The following is a 21,651-nucleotide window of genomic DNA, read 5'->3' as shown; positions in this document are numbered from 1 at the left end:
ATAAAGATATTCTAGATGTCTGGGATAATTACTTGGAAAGATTGCTAAATGAAATGAGCAGTGTTAACAGAATGATAGAAACATCGAGCAAGAATGCAATCAGAAATAAATATACACATGTATCAATGCTTGAAACAAAAAAAAACATCCAAAATGTAAAATGTGGAAATGCAATTAGATTATATGATATTTGACCAGGAAATACTGAAATATAGAGTATGAGTTTAGTGGCTACAGCAACACTGCATAATTCAGAAAGCCTTGTTAGAGAGTTGAATTCTAGATGATTTGAAGTAGAGCTCTCATAGCACTTATCTATAAAACCGAATGTGAGAATTTCACAGGAATATTTACATCGGCATGGATGTTAAGAAGAGTGTTCAGCTGAACTTGCTATTCCTTTGACCAGGCTATATACTTTGAGTCTCAGAACAGGGAAGGTTCAACAGGAGTGGAAAAATTATATGGTAATCCCATTGCACAAGCATATCCAAAGATTGATGTATCCAACCATCGACCTATCAGTATCCCTGGAATGGTGATGAAGATTTTGGAAAAATTGGTCATGGCTTGCATAAAGAAATGGGCAGCATGGATTTAATAAGAGAAGTACTTTTGAACTCTTGATCCAGTACTCTTGAACCTCGTGTCCCCTCCATTACAAGCTGTCTCAGGTAATTATCTCTTAGCATCTGTATAAATTCCATTTTTTTCCCAGCCTGTGACAATTCCTCCTCCCAATCTATATTCTTGTAGTTGAAATCCCCCATAAATAATTACTTGACCTGAACTCATCATACTAATTTTCCGATGCATGTCATCTACATTCTCCCTTATACCACCTGAATTATAGCAGAATTGTGGCTCATAGAGTGGTGCATGATTGTAATAGATTGCCATTGGATATTGTGTGTGGAAGTAGTGTGAATGAATTCAAAAACAGGTGCGGGTAGTATCTGGGCTCTCTCGATGAGCCTCTGACTACCTGGAAGTCTTTCTTAATAATAATTATTATTATTATGTGACACCTCCAAGGAGTCCAAATACTAATCAAGGGAGGGCACCTACTCTACAGCTTTCTGTCTCCACCACTCAGTCCACCAACTACAGCAAATCGCGTCTACACCAACACCATCTACTGCCCACTACCACCACTAGTATTTTCACAGACTCACAACAATAATAATAATAATTTTGCTACTCAGTGTTCCTGGTAAGATTTATGCAAATATACCTGAAAAATGGTTACAAAACTTTGTGGTATAGAATCTTGGAGAGCAAGCTGGATTCTGGCTCTGATCCTGCCAACTTAGAAGTTGGCAGGATCAGATTTTTACTTTAAGACAATATGAGTGCTGTTTGATAAGTCAATGCAAAGTCTAAGAGATGGCACCCCAAGTACGTATCAAGGTTATTTTTAGTTGCTGATAACTGTTGGAGGATCACACACTAAGTTTTAGTCAGATAGACCTATTACTCTGTGTTTGCTGTTCATTTGAATCATTCAAGTACCGTGATTTGTGAAAAATGGATGAGAAAGAATTTTGTGCGTAGTGATTAAACATTACTTTTTGAATGGCAAACGGCTCAGGAAATCAAATCTAAGCTTGATAAACATTACGGTGAGTCTGCACCTTTGATTAGAATAGTTTATAAGTGGCTTAGTAGCTTTCGAAGTGGCCATATGAGCACAAGTGACGCCGAATGTTCTGGATGCCCTGTTGAGGTCACTACTCCAGAAATTATTGAAAAATACATGATATGGTGTTGGATGATAGAAGAGTGAAGGTGCGTGAAATTGCTAAGGCTGTGGGCATCTCAAATGACCATGTACATAATATTTTATATGAATATTTACATATGAGAAAACTATCAGCAAGATGGGTGCCGAATTTGCTCACACTGGATCAAAATCGACCAACCTTTGCCGGCAAAGGTTGGTCGATTGGTAGAGCCTCTGCTACTAATGGCTCATGCAAAAAAAAAAAAAAAAAGTTAAGCAAGTTTGAGTGTGGCTAGTAGTTGGAAGGAGATAAATCGTTCGATGCTGTTGGCACACTCTCCCTCAATGAGTCTTTAGACTCCCTGGAGGTGTCACATAATAATAAAAGTGTCAATGTGTGAACTGTTGCAAGGACATCTTGAAGCTGTTTCAATGGAATCGAGAGGAATTTTTGCATCGTTTCATAACAGTGGATGAAACATGGATTCATCACTACCAGCCTGAGACTAAGGAACAGTCAAAACAATGGATTGCAAGCGGGGAATCTGCACCAAAGAAAGTGAAAACTATTCCTTCAGCAGGAAAGGTTATGGCCACCGTCTTCTGGGATGCTTGTGGCATAATCTTTATAGACTTCTTGGAAAAAGGCAAAACAATTACTGGAGTGTGTTATGCGTCTTTGCCGGATCGTTTAAATAACGAAATAAAGGAAAAACGACCACACTTGGCGAAAAAGAAGATTTTTTTTTCACCACGACAATGCACCCGCTCACTCTTCTGTAATTGTGACTGCAAAATTGTTCGATTTAAGCTACGAAGTCTTCCCCCCCCCCTTCCAGATTTGACTCCCTTGGACTACTGTCTATTTCCAAACATGAAAAAATGGCTGACAGGAAAGAGATTATCATCAAACGATGAGGTGATTGCCAAAACAACTGCCTATTTTGAAGAGTTGGACAAATTGTACTATACGGACGGGATCAAAAAACTCGAGCATCATTGGACTAAGTGTATAGACCTCAAAGGAGACAATGTTGAAAAATAAAAAAGTTTGACTATCATACCACTCCTTAAACTCATTGACCGTTCTCGCTCTCACCACTCCATCAGGTAAATCATTCCATGGTTCAACCACCCTCCATGCAAAGAAACCACTCCTCACCCTCTTGCGAACAGTTTCCTTTCATAACTTCCAGGGATGGCCTCTTGTCATCACTCTTTCCTGCTGTTCAACCAAGCGAAAGAACTCCCCAGCGTCAACCCTGTAACCGCCTCTCAACAGTTTAAAAGTCTTAATCATATCACCTTTCCTTCTTCTATCCACCAAACTCTGCAGTCCACATTCCCTCAGCTGATCCTTATAACTGACATGGTACAGTCCTGAAACCATCTTTGTTATCCGCCTTTGTACCCTTTCCACAGTTAATTTATCCCCTTCAAATCCTGGAGACCAAATCTGTGAACAATAGTCTAAGTGTGGTCTGATCAGAGTCTTATACAACGGAATGATAACTCTTTTATCTCTGCTGGTCAGTATCCTTCTCATTATTGCAGCAATCCTCTATGTTATCTTCACTACCTTTGCAATATGTCCCCTAAATTTCTGGTTTCTCTCAATCATCAACCTCAGATCTCTTGTCTCCCCTACTTCCTCCAGTATAGCTCCTCCAATAGCGTATGCAGCATCCCATCGATGTGTCCCAAATCTCAAGACCTTACATTTTACATTTTGCTGCATTAAACCGACATATCCCCATTCATTTGCCCATCTGTCTAGCTTATTCAAATCCTCTTGCAGGGCTACCACATCTGCACTATTACTAATAACCCTTCCCAGCTTCACATCATCTGCAATCAACTGACTCTCCACCTTGCAATCCACTGACAACGTCATTGATATAAAGGTTAAACAGTATAGGTCCCAGTACTGAACCCTGTGGGACCCCACTTGTAACCCTCTGCCTCCTTGAAACTGCCCCCACCATACACACTCTCTGGTACCTATCGGACAACCAATCCTGAATCCAGTTGACCAACCCGACATCCAGACCCATGTGCTGCAACTTAAATATCTGCTTATCATGTGGCACCCTGTCAAATGCCTTCGCTAAATCCAAAAAAATGGCAGTATATGCCTTTCCCTCATCTACTGCTCTTGTAACTTTATTATAAAAGGCTAGCATATTACCAAAACAAGAGCGCCCCTTCACAAATCCGTGTTGACTCTCACAAATAACATTACCCTCATCTGCCCAATGCTTTATACAGTCCCTCACTAATTTCTCTGAGATCTTTACAACTACTGATGACACACAAACTGGCCTATAATTAGACACTTCCAGTTTGCTGCCACTCTTATGCAATGGCACTATCTTACCTTCCTTCCATTCCCTGGGCACCTTTCTCCGTAGCCAGACTTTCATTGAAAAGCCAGGTCAAAGGAGCTGTCAGTTCTCTAGCACATTCCCTCAAAACTCATGGTGAAATACCATCCAGTCCCACAACTTTACTGACATCTAGAGTACTCGGCATCTGGAACACACTCTCCTCCTGCACCTCTAAACCTCAAACCTGCCCTATCCCTCTAGTATTAAAATTACTCCTCCAGGATGAAATACTCCAATAAAGTGTTCATTGAACAATTCCACTATGTCCTCAGCATCAGTCACTCTATTCCCATTTTTATCCCACAATATCATTCTTCCACAGTCATTTCTTCTCCTACTCATAGGAGGAGAAATGAGAAATCTGGCCACATATTTAAAAATTCCCTATGATTTTCTTTGGATCTTAGGGCCAATCTCTTCACATATTCCAGTTTTGCCTTCCTTACCATACTAGTCACTCTCTTGGCCTGTGTCTTATATTCTTCATGCATCTGCTCTTCACCTGTCTACTTATCTCTCTTCCATAGACTCTTTTTCGTATGCAATTCCTGTTTAATATTGTTTGTCATCCACTTTACTCCAAATTTTGTTTTCTTCTTCACTCGTGGTATACAACTTACCATTGCTGCTAACAAATATTCTTTCACAATTTCCCACTCACTAATGATATCCTGGCCTTCCAATTCCTCCCTCCACAAAACTTCACCAAGTTGATGTCTAAGACTATTATAATCACTTGCTTTATAATTCCACATACGTTCCCGTCTCTTTGATACTCCTGTATGTCTATTCATTTTCCAAGTCAAAACCAGGATGTTTTGACTCTCTCCAACTAGTGGCAGAGATATCACCTCAGTTATTATCAACTCTTCTGATGCTATAACCAAATCCAAAACTCTTGAACCTCTTGTTCCCTCTGTTACATGTTGCCTAAGACATTTGTCCCCCAAGAATTCTAGAAATTCCATTCCCTTATTGCTGCATGCATCTTCCTCTCCCCAATTTATACTGCTGTAGTTAAAATCTTCCATAACAATCATTCTTCTTGCACTTGCCAAGCTCAACTGTCTAAACATCTCCTGGTCCCCACCCTCTGTGCTCCTTGGTTTGTAGCAACACCCCACTAAATATCCTGTTCTGCTCACCTCTACCTCACATCGTGTGCTTTCAAAATCATGTCACTGCCTTACAAAGCCTTCACTCTTAGGGGACATAAGTCATCACTTATTATAAGCAGTACTCCACCACCATGCTTTTCCTTCGTATCCTGCAGAAAAATGCTGTGCCCTGCTACTTCTATTCCTGTTAGTATATCCTCTTCTGTCAACCACGTCTCAGTGATCCCAATAATCTTTGGCCAAGCTGTTGCTATCAGCGTAATCTATTCCTTTCCTTTTGTCTGGATACTCCTGGCATCGGTGTATGGCATAAAAATGTCATTGTTTCTATACCCAGCATTTACCTCTCTAGACTCCATTGGGCTCAGTGTTACCTGATATCGTCCTCTTTCTCCCAAGTACCCATTCCCACAAGAGTTCATCCCTGCTACCATCCACCATGGGATGCACCGACTCATTCAGAACAGCAATCTCTCAACATGCCTATGCCCATCCTTATTCAAATGCAAGCGGTCTCTTGCATACAATTCCTCTAGGTCCTCAAACACCCCCCCCAAGCATCCACATATTCCAATCTTCTCTTCTGACACATTCTAGCTATTATGTTATTCAATATTACTGCTCTTCTGCTCAGCTCTTCACTATCATACCTAGGCAACACACACACACTATTTTTTCTCTCTGTGTCTTCTTTCACACAACCTCAAATAAGAATCTCATATCTCGCTGTCCAATTTACATTACCTGTCAAGTCATTTGTTCCTACCATCACAATCATCTCATCCACCCTTTCACCCCCCCCCTCTTAATTGCCATAGCCACACTTTCTATTGTTCCTCCAGGCAAATACTCCTCACGCATCCTATCTAGAACACCATGGATCATTGAGTCTCCATACATTACACCTCTCACCATCCTGTTCCTCGATTGCTCACATGCATCCCCCCCCCTCTCTCTCTCTCCATTAACACTTTCTCACCATGTTCCCCTACTTACCTGCCTTCCTGACACCACTCTATCCCTAGTTCCAGTGCTCCCTTGCATTCCTCTCATTCATTCTCTCCTCTTCTATCATTCTCCCTTTTCCACTGTTCCTATTCTCTCCTCTTCTCTCATTCCCTCTTTTCTACTTTTCCTATTCTCTCTTCTTCTAACATTCCCATAACACTCTCTCATTCCCCTCTCTTCTACCAGCCTCATAACTCTCTCATTCCCTCTCTTCTACTGTTCCTATCCTCTCCTCTTCTAACATTCCCATAACACTCTCTCATTCCCCTCTCTTTTACTGTACCTATTCTCTCCTAACATTCCCATTAGCCTCTCTCATTCCCTCTCTTCTACTGTTCCTATTCTCTCCTCTTCTACCATTCCCATAACTCTCTCTCATCCCCTCTCTTCTACTGTTCCTGTTTTCTCCTCTTCTACCAATCTCATAACTCTCTCATTCCCTCTCTTCTACTGTTCCTATTCTCTCCTCTTCTACCATTTTCATAACTCTCTCTCATTCCCTCTCTTCTACTGTTCCTATTCTCTCTTAGAGGGAATGAGGGAGAGTTATGGAATGATAGAAGAGGTGTTCTATCATCCCCATATTCTACTATTCCTATTCTCTCCTATCATTCCCATAACTCTCTCTCTCATTCCCTCTCTTATACTGTTCCTATTCTCTCTTCTTCTACCATTCCCATAACTCTCTCTTACTCCTACTCTGATTCGCCTTGCATTCGTCTCTTCCATTCGCCTAATCTCATCTTTTACCCTTCTCGTCTCATTTCCTAAACATTCCACCTGCTCTTTCAGCTCATCTCTCTCTCTCTCTGCAAGTCAGCCACTCTCATTTTCCATTCATCCTCCCAATTCAGACCATCTCCAAATACTTCACTATCATTCAATCTTTCCATACTCCTCACTCTCATTATTTTATTCATATTTCTCTCTATTTTATTCATATTTCTTCATATTAAAGCTGATATCGGAATTGGAGATGTTAATCTCAGCCTTTTTACTTTATGTAGATGATGTTATCCTTCTAAATAAATCGAGTGCAAGTCTGCAGATTGCCATACTAAATTGAGTAACTGCTGTAATAAATTTGTTTTGTAAATCAGCACTAATAAAACAAAGACAATGAAAATAGACAGAAATAATGAAAACATCAGCTGCATCCTGAATTGAGAGCCTCTAGAACATTTTATTTAGGCACACTTTTTAGTGAATATTGCAAATTAAATATGGAAACGGACTACAGAATTAGCAAAGCTGGTATGGTAGAAAGTCAATTGAATAAATGTATATGGAATAACAGAGAAATTAGTCAAATACGAACTAGCTGTATACAAGAAGAAGTGTTCTTCTTCTTGTATACAGTTCTTATTATTCTTCTTATTCCATAAGTTAAAACCAATTTTAACTTATGGAATATTAATTAAAAAACTTTAATTAATACTTCCTATATTTCCTATATAGCTTTGGACACCTGCCACAAAATACGTTGGAAGAAAGCCACTTTACTACACCACAGCAAGTATAAATATGAGAGATTGTTCCTGGAATCAGCCTCAGCTCTAAAAAAAACTCCCCAAACCTCAACAAATTTGGATGCATGAGACTGCCCCAAATATGGGAAACTTTGTTATAAGAACATCAGCCCTAAAGCCAAGACAACCCAATTTAGCCCATTAGGGGACACCTTTAGGACTCTAGGACCGAATTCAGTTGTTTTCTTCAGCCATATTTGTTTAGTGTTAGTGTCTGCATGCACATATCATTATTTTTCCCTGAAGATGGTAATGTAACATTACCGAAATATAGGAAGTAGTAATTAAAGTTTTTTTAACTAATATTCTAGTGTGTGTTGTTCTTCCCTAAAATCTGACAATTATGTATTACCAACGTATAAGTTTATCTACAAAAATAACTTATGGAACTGAGAGTTGGAGTTGAGATAAAACACTTGATCAAAAACTGGAGACCACAGATATGAGAGTTCTGAAAAAGATTAGGAGAGTGAACATATGGCATCAATCGCAGTATCGTATTAAAAATGAGGATATTAGGAAATAACATGATGATATAAGCATTCAGGAATGTGTTTGCAGAGTTAATCTGAGGTTGTATCGTCATTTAAGCAGAATTAGAGAGGGAAGGTTAGCAGAATAAGTGTTCTTTGACAGGATTGGTGGGAAAAAGACCCAGAGGAAGACCAAGCTCTAGATGGATTGATACAGCAAAATGTGCCTAACAAGACAGAAATATAATATCTGTTAATATTGAAGTCTTGATGGATGAAAGATTAAGTTGAAGAAAAATTGTCAATAGTAGTTAGTAACAATGTAACTTTTTCATATGGAACTATCCTAATCTCCTATCCTATACGACTCCCTGAGGCTACATGTCAGGAATTTGATGATGATGCTGTTGCCAAGGAATTCTGTAGTAAGTTCTCTCTGTAGTAATGCTACACACACACATAATATACCCTCTGTCCAAAAAGAAACTGAACTTTTCGAAAAACAGAAGAAACTAGTGGCACCACCTGTTGTATCTTTTTGTTGTCGAAAGTGGCAACCTTTATTGAAACAAATGCAACTGTTTATTGCATTTGTTTCATTAGAAGCCGAGTTATAGTGCCAAGAGTGACAGTATGTTTTTACAAACGGTCGAAAAATGAGTTTCAAACACAGAGTCGCGATTGACTTTTGTGTCAAACTTGGTAAAAGTTTTACTGAAACACATCAAATGCTTCAAAACACATACTGTGATGAATGCTTATCCCGTACTCAAGTTTATGAGTGGTTTAAGCGATTTCAAAGTGGTCATGAGATGCTTGAGGACGACGAAAAGCCAGGCCGTCCTAAAACTGGTCTGAGTGAAGAGTTATCATCAAAAAAAAAAATGTTGTGCACTTTCATCAAAGAAAACCTGAAATCGTCCATGAGATTGATTGAAGATGAATTGGGGATTCCAAAATCAACTGTGCACAGCATTTTGACCCAGAATTTGGGCCTTCGTAAATTGAATTCACGATTTGTTCCCCACAAGTTGACCGATGACCAAAAAATGTATCGAATTGAACACTGCACGGACCTCATTAAAACCACTCGTAAGGACTCAAACTTCCTTGAAATGATCGTTACTGTTGATGAAACGTGACCAGTATTTTGAGTATGAGTCCGAAACAAAGCACCAGAGTGCTGAGTGGAGACCACCAGAAGAGGGGCAATCGAAAAAAAAAGTCGCTTGGAGAAGTCAAAAGTAAAGACAATGCTGATTTCTTTCTTTTAGGCTTGCACGGTGATCTGAATGCATTTTTGGAAATTATGGAGACAACTACCGTGTTTGAATAAAAACTTTAGTTTAATATTACTAAAATTTTACAATGCGACGTTTTGACCTTTATGTCAAGGTCATCTTCTGGAGCGTACAAATATACACAAGAAACAAGCTATACTACAATCATACTGGTTCGTTAAAGACACTGACTAACCGCTACCACAATTGTTGGCCTGACCTCTGGTGAAAAAAAAATAAAAAAAAATTATACATCAACACTAGAGTCCTATTATTTGTGTTGTCTACTATATACATATATTAACATCATTCCAGCCAGTTGGAGTGGAATGGTTTCTAATACTAGCTGATTGGCTAGAGTCCTGACTTATGTTGAATCTTTCATATTAGGTTGGCTGAATGTGTGCCATCCAGATCCTTGGAATTTTCATACCATCTTTATTGTTGATATTTGGGTGGTTTATCAGGATTTCACAGGATTCTTTAAATTTTCTTTCGTACCATGTTTTTGTGCGATGTAAGGAGCAGGTGCTTTTCCAGTTGATTTGGTGTAAGGTGTTAAGTGCATGGTCTGAGAGACCTGCTTCACCATAATGGTTATATTTAATGTGTCTAATGTGTTCTTTCTTGCGTATAGGGATTGTCCGTCCTGTTTCACCAATGTACGGTAAGTTACAGGTGCAGCAGATGCAATAGACTCCAGGATGTGCTAATGGGAGGAGAGGATCCTTAGAGGAGCTGAATATGGTTTTAAGTTTTGTGGGTGGTTTAAAGGTGGCATTGAGGTTATAATGTTGTAGGATTCTGTTGATTTTTTCTGATAACCCTTTAATGTATGGGATGGCTATGGTTTTACTGTAATCTAGATTCGTTTTTGTTGTGGTTTTATAGAGTATTTTATTGACAGTATTTTTGTTATAGCAATTGTTTATGAATGTGTCACTAATGATTTTCAGTTCTTGTTTCAGGGCTTGCTGGTTAGAGCAAATAGTTGTGGCTCTGTTTTTAAGGGTATTTATGACTCCATATTTTTGTGCTGGGTAGTGGTATGAATTCTCATGTATGTATTGGCCCGTGTGTGTCGGTTTTCGGTAGACCGTGAAGGATAGATTGGCTGAAGGAAGACGTGTAACTAGTGTATCTAGGAACGGGAGCGAATTTTGGTTTTCGATTTCGATGGTAAATTGTATGCGTTCGTGTTGTTTGTTTAGGTGGCTGTGGAATGTGTTTAGCGTTTGTCACCCGTGCGGCCAGATCGCGAACACGTCGTCAACGTATCTGAGCCAGATTGTCGGTCGAAGCGTGGCTAATCAAGAGCCCTTTGCTCAAAGGTTTCCATGTAGAAGTTCGCGATTGGGGGAGATAATGGTGAGCCCATGGCTGTACCTTCCTTTTGTAGTGAAAAGGGCAGAAACGTCAAAACTGACTAATAAGTCGTCTTTGTCGAGTGTTATATTTTGGATTTTGTTTATAAAGTGTTGTGTGTTTTTTATGTAGGAGGGGGAATGACCTACCAACTCCTTGAGTGTTGCCGCTAATTTCTTGGCTAGGTGGTAATTGGGACTGTCTATTCCTTCCACTATAGGTCGAAGGGGCACATTTTACTTGTGTATTTTTGGAACTCCATATATTCTGGTGGGGCTGGCGTAGTGGGGTTTGAGTTTCTTAACTGTGTCTGGTGGCCAAGAAGTGATGGACTTTAGTAGTTTTTCTGTTTTGTCCTTTATCCTTTTTGTTGGGTTATAATTTGCCATTTTATATGTGTTGTTATCGGCTACTAGTTGGTTCATTTGTAGTATGTATGTTGACCTGTCAAGGACAACAGTGGCACTGCCTTTATCAGCTTTCGTTATTATTATATTTTGTTTGGTTTTAATGATTTAATTGCTGCTAATTCTGTTTTAGTCAGGTTGTTCTGTATGGTTTTCTTGGTATTTAGGACATTACTGGTTTCTAGTCATATTTTGTCTGCTATGTTGATAGGTAGGGATCTGATGCCTCTTTCAATGTGGTAGATAAAATCCAGTTTGTTTACCTTTTTAGGCGCTATTGCGTAGTTCAGTCCTTTATTCAGCAGCATGAGTTCAATCAGAATCTAAATTCTGATTCAGTTCAATCTAAATTACAATCAGAACTATCGAACTATGTTAATCCAGACATTCTACAAACACTTGAAAGAATTACTGACAATTCGGCCAAGCATACCCTGGAAAAGAATAAAGAAAAACTCAAGAAAAAATTCCACAGGTTGAAACAACGGCAAAATATGGCGGCCAATCAGAGGACTTCCTCCCCGAGAAACAACAATGAACAACAAACAAGGGAGACAAGGAGCGACCAACCACCGACAAGCAAGAACCATGTGATTAACATATCAAGCCACACCCTGAACAATGGCGAACTCACGCCATTTTTTTTTATTTTTTTTATTTTTATTTTTTTTTCACCAGAGGTCAGGCCAACAATTGTGGTAGCGGTTAGTCAGTGTCTTTAACGAACCAGTATGATTGTAGTATAGCTTGTTTCTTGTGTATATTTGTACGCTCCAGAAGATGACCTTGACATAAAGGTCTAAACGTCGAATTGTATATTTGTACGCTCCAGAAGATGACCTTGACATAAAGGTCTAAGCGTCGAATTGTAAAATTTTAGTAATATTAAACTAAAGTTTGTATTCAAACACGGTAGTTGTCTCCATAATTTCCAAAAATGCACAATGCTGATTTGTTTCTGCGATTCCAAGGGCATTATCCACAAAGAATTCATTCCGCCTGGCCAAACGGTGAATGGTGAGTTTTATCTCAAAGTTAAAACTCACCATTCACCGTTGCGATTGATGTGACAATTGATAGCGAGAATTCGTCGTGTATGGCATGAATATTGTGATGCAAGCAGCTGGTCACTTTTGCATGATAACGTACCATCTCATCGTTCGAACATTGTGAGATAGTTTTTTGAGCAAAAACCAAGTTTGTTTGTTGGATTACTCACCGTATTCCCCTGATTTAGCACCCTGTAACTTCTTTCTCTTCCCCTTTTGCTGATGAAAGGAAAGTGATACGACACCATTGAAAACATTCAAGCAACAGTAACAACAACCCTCAACAGTATCAGAAAAATCGATATAAAAAAACTCATTTAATGAATTAATTGACCTTTCCAAACTCTGTATCGAAGTTGAGAGAGAGTATATTGATTGAAATAAATGATTTGAATAATTATAATTGGCCTGTGTTTTATTTTCTATCAAAAGTTCGGTTTCTTTTTGGACAGAGGGTGTATACACATATGATATTTTGGAGGTTGCTAGATATTCTGGAGGTTGTTGAAGAAGCTGAGAAACGGAGGAAAGAGTACTGTAAATAGAATTAGAGATAATAAAAGTGACATGAAAACTGGAGAAAAAGATATCCTTGAAGTATGGAGTAATTACTTCGAAAAGTTGCTAAATGAAACAATCAGTGACAGCACAATGGTAAAAAATACTGACCAGGCATGCAATCAAAAATACATATCCCTTGAAGTAGAAAAAGCCATCAAAAGCTTGAAATGTGGAAAGGCAGCTAGAGTAGTATTTGACCAGAAATGCTCAAGTATGGAGGTATAAAAGTCTTACAGTGGCTGCACTGTATAGTTCAGAAGGCCAAATTCTAGATGATTGGAGTCGAGCTCTCATAGTACCCATATATAAAAAGGAAATAAAACTGAACGTGAGAATTACATAGTTATTTCTCTACTGAGTATTCCTGGTAAGATATGTGCAAGTATACTTGAGAAACGGTTGAGATGGATTGTGGAAGGGAAGTTTGGTGAAGAACAAGCTGCATTCAGGCCAAATAGAGGCCGTCAGGATCAGATTTTTACTTTACGACAAATAGTTGAGAAATCATGGGAATATAACAAAGATCTGTATTTAAGTTTGTAGATCTGGAAAAAGAACATGACAAGGTGCCAAGAGAGAAGCTATTCAAAATGCTACAGTGGTATAGTGTCAGTGAGGCATTATATCAAGCAATACTTAGTCTTTATTTGAGTTGTAAGTCAGCAGTTAGAATTGAAGTAAGTAAAGGAAGATGATTTAATGTTAAATCTGGTGTCACACAAGGATGTACATTATTCCCTTTGTTATTTATTATCTATATGGATCACATTATGAAGGAAAGTGGTATTAAATCTGATATCGAAATTGGAGATGTTAATCTCAGCTCTTTACTCTATGCAGATAATGTTATACTTCTAAATAAATCTGCTACAAGTCTGCAAGATTCCTTGACTAAATTGAATAACTCTTGTAATAGATTTGGTATGAAGGTCAGCAATAACAAGACAGAGACAATGAAAATAGGCAGAAGCATTGAAAATATCAACTGCATTGTGAATGGAGAACCTATAGAAAAAGTAAAACATTTCAGCTACTAAGAACGATTTTTCGTGAAGACGGTAAATTAAATATGGAAATAGACAACAGAATCAACAAACAACGTTGGTATGGTAGGAAGTCAACTGAATAAATTTCTTTGGAATAAGAGAGAATTAGTCAAAACACTAAATTAGTTATATACAAGACAGTGTTCAAACCAATTTTAACTTTTGGATCTGAGAGCTGGGTTAGAAATAAAACACTTGACTAGCGACCGCAAATATGAGAGTTCTGAGAAAGATTAGGGGTGTGAACAAATGGCATCAATGGCAATATCATATTAAAAACAAGGATATATTAGGAAAGAACTTGACATTGTTAGCATCCAGGAATGTGTTAACAGAACTAATCTCAGGTGGTATGGTCACTTAAACAGAATGGGAGAGGAAAGATTATCAAAACAAGTGTTCTCTGCCTGGTTGGCAGGAAAAAGACCCAGAGGAAGACCAAGATATAGGCAGATTGATATGGTAAAAAGTGCCTTAGAAGATAGAAATATAACCACAGGAATGAACATATCTTAAAACCCTTCAACTCATCTTTCATCAAATTACAATAATTTGTTCTTTATTATTTTTATGGCTATTTTGCCTGCTCTTGTTTAGGAATGCCCCTGTTTTAATGTCATTGGCTTTTTTTACTCAAGAATTCTTAGGGCATTGCAGATGTATTTTAGAGACAAATATATGTAGCATAATAGAAGAAAATTCACACATACTTTTTCTTGGATGTTGTTGCCTGTCTTCTTTCTGCAGTTTGCATACTTCTGCTGTTATGATGTTGAAAGGAGAGTGGAGGGGGGGAGGGGCTCAGGCAATGTGGGAGAATTAATTTGAAAAAAAAAACCCGGATTTTTTGTAATATATGCATATATTATTTTTAAGTGGGCGGAGCGCTTTTTTGTAGGCTGGGAAAAGATGAAAAAGGAGGCTGAAAATAGCAACTGTTTTTTAGAGGAAGGGGAAGGGTTTAAGGGAAAAGGGGGGGCCAGGGAGAGGGTTCCTATAAACCCTTCCCCTTCCGCTAAAAAACAGTTGCTATTTTCAGCCCCCTTTTTCATCTTATCCCACCCTACAAAAAAACACTCCGCCCACCCTTAAAAATAATATATGTATATATTATACAAAAAACCTGGGTTTTTTTCAAATTAATTCTTCCACATTGCCTGAGCCTCCCCCCCCCTTTCAACACCATAACAGCAGAAGTATGCACACCACAGAAAGAAGACAGGCGACAACATCCAAGAAAAGGTATGTGCGAATTTTCTTCTATTATGCTACATATATTTGTCTCTAAAACACATCTGCAATCCCCTAAGAATTCTTGAGTAAAAAAGCCAATGACATTAAAACAGAGGCACTCCTAAACAAAAGCAGGCCAAAACAGCCGTAAAAATAATAGTTTTATAGGAGTAACATGGGAGTTGAAGGGTTTTATTTTCCCAGAAATAATACCTATAATTTGTTCTTTTTCTTTTAGGATACATAAGAAAACATAAAATTAATTAATTTTTGTTCTAGGTGTTCATCAGAACTTTCCAGACCCCCCCCCCCCTCCTATATAATGTTGTTGTTGTTTTTTATATGAATTCCTCTATGGAAGCATCCAGGCCTATATACAGTAGGACTCTAGTACTGTCAGATCTTATATTTCAGTCTTCTAAGTCACTTCTAACCACATCCATCTCCTAGCATCAAACACCTTTTGCTAATCATTACTCTCTTATTCTGTTTAAGTGACCATACTACCTGAGATTAGCTGTGTTCACACATTGTTGTAAATGCTAAAAATACTAATAATCAAGTTCCTTCCTAATATCTCGATTTGTAATTATTTTAACATTGATGCCACCATCCTAATAATTCCCTAATTATTCTTGGAACTCTTATCCACAGTCTTTGATCAACTTTTTATTTCTAATTCAGCTCTCAGATCTATAAATTAACACTGGCTTGAACACTGTCTTTTATATACTGTTGAACTTTGTTGTAACAAGCATGTAAATAATGAGATCATGGCTGTAATGAGAAAAAAGGCCATCATGATTTTAATTTACACATATTTCTTTACAGTTACTCACTTTTATAATGAGCATACTACAAAAATGTACCATACAAATTTTAGTAACTATGCAATGTTCTTAATTGCTCAGGTAGCTCTTGGAATACCTAGTTCTTGAAGTAGACAAAAATGAAAGAAGCAGCTTTTATGACCACCTGCATTAGCTTACAGGCCAATTTGTAACCTAATCTTGTTCTTGGGGACTATCTCCTCACTACCTACCTCTCCAGTGTCTAGCGTCTGGCCCTCTTCCCTCAATTTACCCCAACACCACCATGACTGTAAAATTAGTTAAAAACAAACCCAAATGTCAATGAAGCATTGCTTCAGTGGTACACAAAGAAATGCAGGATTCTCAGTAGATGGTGTGATCTTAAAAGCTCAAGCAGAAAAATTTGCCAAACAGTTTGGATGCAACAATTTTATATGTAGCAGTGGTTGGCTGGATTGGTTTAAAAACTGACATAACATCATTGTGTCAGTTTTTTAAAAAGACTGTAATTAAAAAGAATGCTAATTGTTTTTAATTACAGATGTATAAACTGTTTATTTATAATAAGTGTATGATTTTAAAATTATGGACAAATAAATTGTGTTTAATATTATTAAGTGTATTGTAGTTTATACAAGCATATTCATGCAAATAATATCGGTATGTAGTTATATTATTTTTTCACTCTAATACTTATTTTATTTTTTTGAATCTATTTTTTATCATATTGAGAATTAAAAAAAAATAGGAGATTCAACTCATTGCTGATATAGTGAGTAGTGGCTATAACAAGGTAAGTTTGTGAGTCCTGTAGTGCTTGTTAAAACCAAGTTCGACAGCTAGTTTAGTGTTTTGACTAATTCTGAATAATATAAGCACGTAAACACAAGAAAGATATTTAATTAACCAAATATTTTGGTCTGGAAATAGCAGACCATCTTCAGTGGCACTACAAGAACAGTTTTTAAAAAAATGACACTGTAGTGCCACTGAAGATGATCTGCTATTTCCAGAGCGAAATATTTGGTTAATTAAATATCTTTCTTGTGTTTACGTGCTTATATTATTCAGTCTTTATGTCACAAGTATCCTTAAAACATCAAATGACTAATTTCTCTCTTATTCCATATAAATTTCATTCTGTTTATTCCCACTATACAAATATATTAAAAAAAAAAAGTTGAAAGAGAATCAGAGATTGGAGACTCAGTGACAGAAAGAAAATATCAAGTGATTCAGTGAGAGAAGCATGAAGTGAAGATGTACAGCCCTTCCTCCATTTTTGTTTAGCTTTTCAAGATGCTTGCATAAATCTTGTCTGGAACCCTGAGTAGAAAATTCTTTGTTCATATTCACTTTTATTTACCATTTTATAGATGGAATCTATAAGAGTTTTATTCAAATCATTGGGAATTTGAGTATGTAGTTATATTATATATAACTATTGATAAACAATATCAATAGGTATTAGCTCCAAAACTTTTATATCTTATTTGAGTATTTGTAGTTAAATATCATTAGATATCTACTTTGATTGCCTTTCCACATTTCAGGTTTCTGATGACCTTATACCTGCATTCTTCATGAATATTTTTCACCACAGTTCTGTCATTGCTTGTGGTATTTAATTATCTTTCAAACTAATTACTCCATACATCAAGAATATCTTCAGTTTTTGTATCATCTTTGTCATCTCTAATTCCTTTTGTGCGTGTATGTGTGTGATGATGTCACTCTGTATTTCTCCCATTGCAGGAGGGTTGGGACTATGTTTCTTCTACTCAAAAATCAAGCAAGTTTCTTGAAAAACAGAAGCACTGTTGAACACACCCACATCACATAAAATTGGATGCAACAATTTTATATGTTGCATCCAATTTTGCCTTAGAAGGTTGCTAGAAAGAGCAAGAGATAAAACTCCCTTCCCTTAATATTAAATTTCATGGATTTCTCATGTTTATCAATCAGTAGACCAAGGATGTTCAAAATTTTTAGTTATTATGGCATACTATTGAAAATAATTGAAGCAATAGTAGAACCATACCAGACTTATTATACAAAAATAATGTTTAATGGAACGATGACTGAGCTTTCTTTCATGTTTCCCCTGGAGACTAGTTCTTCAGGAAGCTAGTTCTCTTGCACATTCACGTAGTACACTGGAATTCTTGAGGAAGCTATTATTATTTCCCTTTATTAGGAAGCCTTATAAAGGGAAATAATAACTTCCCTAACAAACTTTTGCAATATGCCCTTTGAACTTCAACTCTCTCTTTTCACCATTATCTCCAAGTCCCTAGCCTTATCCTGCAATCCAATACCATCAATGTGACACACAGTATCCATCTATTTCAACTCAAAGTGCATACATAATCTTACATTTTGCAGCATTAAATTGACAGTCATTATCCTTTGCCCACCATGCCAATTTATTTAAATCATCCTGCAGGATATCTACATCACCTACATTACTATTATCTTCCACAGTTTTGCATCATTGATATACAAATTAAAGAGTAACGGCCCTAATACAGAACCCTGAGGTGCTTCACTAGTTACCCTTCTGCTCTAGATTTCATTCCACCATCACCTGTCAGCCCACTCCTATCCATGCTACTAGCTTCATATCCCTTATTTTCTCTAACTTTTGTAATAGTTTTTCATGTGGTATTCTGTCAAATGCCTTTTTAAAGTCCAGTAGTATCATGGTATAGCCATTTCCTTTATCCAGTTCCACTGTCACTTTATTATAAAATGCAAATAAATTACTAAGACAGGACCTACCCTTTACAAAACCATGCTGCCAACTATAGAATATTGTATCTCTATCAACCCACTGTTGGATTTTAATTTAATTCCAATACTTTTAACAACCATTCCTGATATATTAATTGTTTGGAGTTTGCTTCTTCTGCCTTGGAGACACCTTAATATAATGAATGATAATGGAGCTATTTTATCCTCTTTCTACTCCCTTGGAACCTTGCCAGAGTTGAGTCTTAGATTGAACAACTTCATCAGATGCAATGCTAGTTCTCTTGCACATTCACGTAGTACACGGCTGACATACTATCCAGCCCCACTGCTGTATTCACATTGATTTGTTTTAATATGCTGACCACTTCCTGTTCATCTACCTCAATTTTGACATGTATCTCTGTCACATCAGCAACTGCAAAATCTCCATCTGAATGATACACCTTTGCTACATGATCACTCAGTAACTCAACTATTTCTTTTGTCTCTATAACCTTCCTACCATCAGCATTGATTAAAGTCATCCAACCATAGTCATTTTCCCACTTACTTGCTACATAATGAAAAAACTCTTTTGGATTTTTTGGCCTGCTTAGCTAATTTTTCTCTCATAATTTAATTTGATCTTTCTTACCATACTAGTTACCCTTTTTGCTTATACTTGGTGCTGCTTACGAGTATGCTGATTACCATTTTCTTTATATTCTCTCCATAGTGTTTTCTTGTTTTACAGCTCCTACTTTATATCTCCACTCATCTACTTAACCCTCACTTAGTTTATACTCATGACCTTGGCTTTGCAGTCGGATACTGCTTCTCTCAAATGATCTCTGACTGCTTGCCATGCACTATTGACATTCTTTCCTTATAGCTTGTCAAGCCATGGCACTGCTTCAAGATGCCTCCTAAGTCAAACAATGGATTGATTGGAAAAAGAAAGAGTCTAGTGATGTTATACATAGAACAATGCAAGCATTGTGTAGCTCTTACTTTTTCAAATCAATCCATTGTTCATGTTTTACCTCGTAATTAACTATCATTGACACTGATGGTGGCCTGTAATATTCAGGCTGAAATATATGGCTTTAAATAAATAGTATTCCTTGTGTTTTTGTGTTAATTAAAAGAAACCTCTCATGGGACAAGTATCTCTTAAAGAACAGGGAATCAGTAACAAACTACAGGCTCATCATAGGATCATCATCTTTCACAGTCCTTCCTTTGTGTTGTGCCAGTGTGTGAGTATTGTTCAGTTTTAACCATTCATCGTAATTTATAAGATTTCCACATTTCTGTTAATGATTGCACCCATTATTTGAATGCTTTTAACAATTTGCTTGAGCTTTGACAGATTTTATTAGATTCTTCAAATATATCTAGGATTTTTAAATTTTTTGCAACAAATTAACCTATACAATGTTTCAGATTTATCAGTTAAATGTTTTTATGTGATTTGATATCAATATACACTTAAATTTTTATATAAAACTGTTTCTTTTTATATTTTATCAACTTGATGCATTATAGCCATAGTTGCTAATATGCCATAAAAATCAAAACAGTAATAACAGCATTCCTTAATTTTTTCTTTTTTTTTTTTTATTAATTATCTGCATGAAAGGTTGCCAGCCATATAGTGCAATAACTATATAGGATAGTATCTGCCATATATAGTTAAGAAGAGAAAGAATCTGATATTTTTCTGAATCAAGCAATCCATTGAAGTTTTTCATGAAAAATCTGAAGGGATAAAATTAAAATATGAAAATAAGAATATAATTTTTTGTGGAGTATAATTAATCTAGAAAAAATCTGTGTGATTTATTTTATGGTTTGTTTATAATTAAAAATTAAGAATGATAGCATCAATATATATATATATATATATTCATTTTTCTAAATTAACTGACTTAAAACCCGAGAATTATAACACAATGACATTTATTTGAAAAAACGCAACATGTTTCGTTTTTTCAAATAAATCGTTTTCAAATTTCGTTTTTTCGTCAAGAATGACTTCATCAGGCGATAAGAACATAGAAAAATATTAAAAGACACGAAATTAACATTGACACACTCAATGTAAATAGTACTAATCATATATATATAATATTTAAGCATTTTAAAATGTAATTTTTTTAAATATATCTATTAAAATTTTACTATTTTTTTAAAAAAAAATATTTAGGTAGTCACCACTTTGGAGGGATCTATTGATACATTTACAAGTATTGGAGTAATACTTCTGGTGTTTATTCTTACAGTTTTTGGTGCTATATTTCTTGCTGTACAGGTAAGCTTTATTTCAATGTAATTAAAACATCTCTTGATTATTCAAGAGATGTTTTAATTACATTGAGTATAATTTGAACATATTGACTGTCATAATGTTAGATATTTGCAAAATAACCATTGGAAAGCATGTTTATAAATCCACCTACCTATAGTGTTTTACATCTTTATCCTTGCAATCTGTTATGTGCTATTCTGTAATCACTGTATGTCACCCACTTCTGAGTGGGTGCTTTTATCCAGTCAACCATTGAAAGTTATGGTCAACATGTTAATTATAATTGACAATTAATCATAATAATTGAATAGTTTTGGTAAAATAAGTTACTGTGCATTGTGATTATCATTTTCATCATTATTGTCCAATGCATTAATTTCGAAGGGAGTAGAGAATTCTCTTGATAGTTCAACACATACAGGCTACATCTCTCACATCCTTATATGTTACATTTCTAGTTAATCAGCTCTTACTTTTTTATTTTCTAAAATACTATAACTGTAGTCCATCTGGATTTTGATATTCTGATATTTTCCCTACCATTTTTTTCAAATGACTGTTCATCTAATCCTTCATCTTCTATTCTGCTTTAGTAACCATACCACCTTAATTT

The 21,651-nt window shown here is 36.5% G+C and overlaps 1 protein-coding gene across 2 annotated transcripts in view; it reads left to right on the top strand.

Annotated features, from left to right (window-relative positions):
- Positions 1-21,651, top strand: part of LOC150100223 (transmembrane protein 245) — a 282,836-nt gene that overhangs the window by 68,119 nt on the left and 193,066 nt on the right. For both annotated transcript variants that reach the window (XR_016549228.1, XM_090402358.1), the window contains exon 6: positions 20,937-21,041. Coding sequence is in view for 1 of the 2 variants with exons in the window: in XM_090402358.1 (XP_090258484.1) it covers positions 20,937-21,041 (105 nt within the window). In the remaining variant the exon portion in view is untranslated. The remainder of the gene's footprint in view (positions 1-20,936; positions 21,042-21,651) is intronic.

This window comes from Typopeltis vanoorti, chromosome 13 (assembly GCF_054136105.1).
Source record: "Typopeltis vanoorti isolate ZY-2024b chromosome 13, IOZ_Tvanoo_1.0, whole genome shotgun sequence".
NCBI lineage: Eukaryota > Metazoa > Arthropoda > Arachnida > Uropygi > Thelyphonidae > Typopeltis > Typopeltis vanoorti.
Note: the sequence above shows the minus strand (reverse complement) of the source record. Positions and strands in the feature narration are given on the sequence as shown.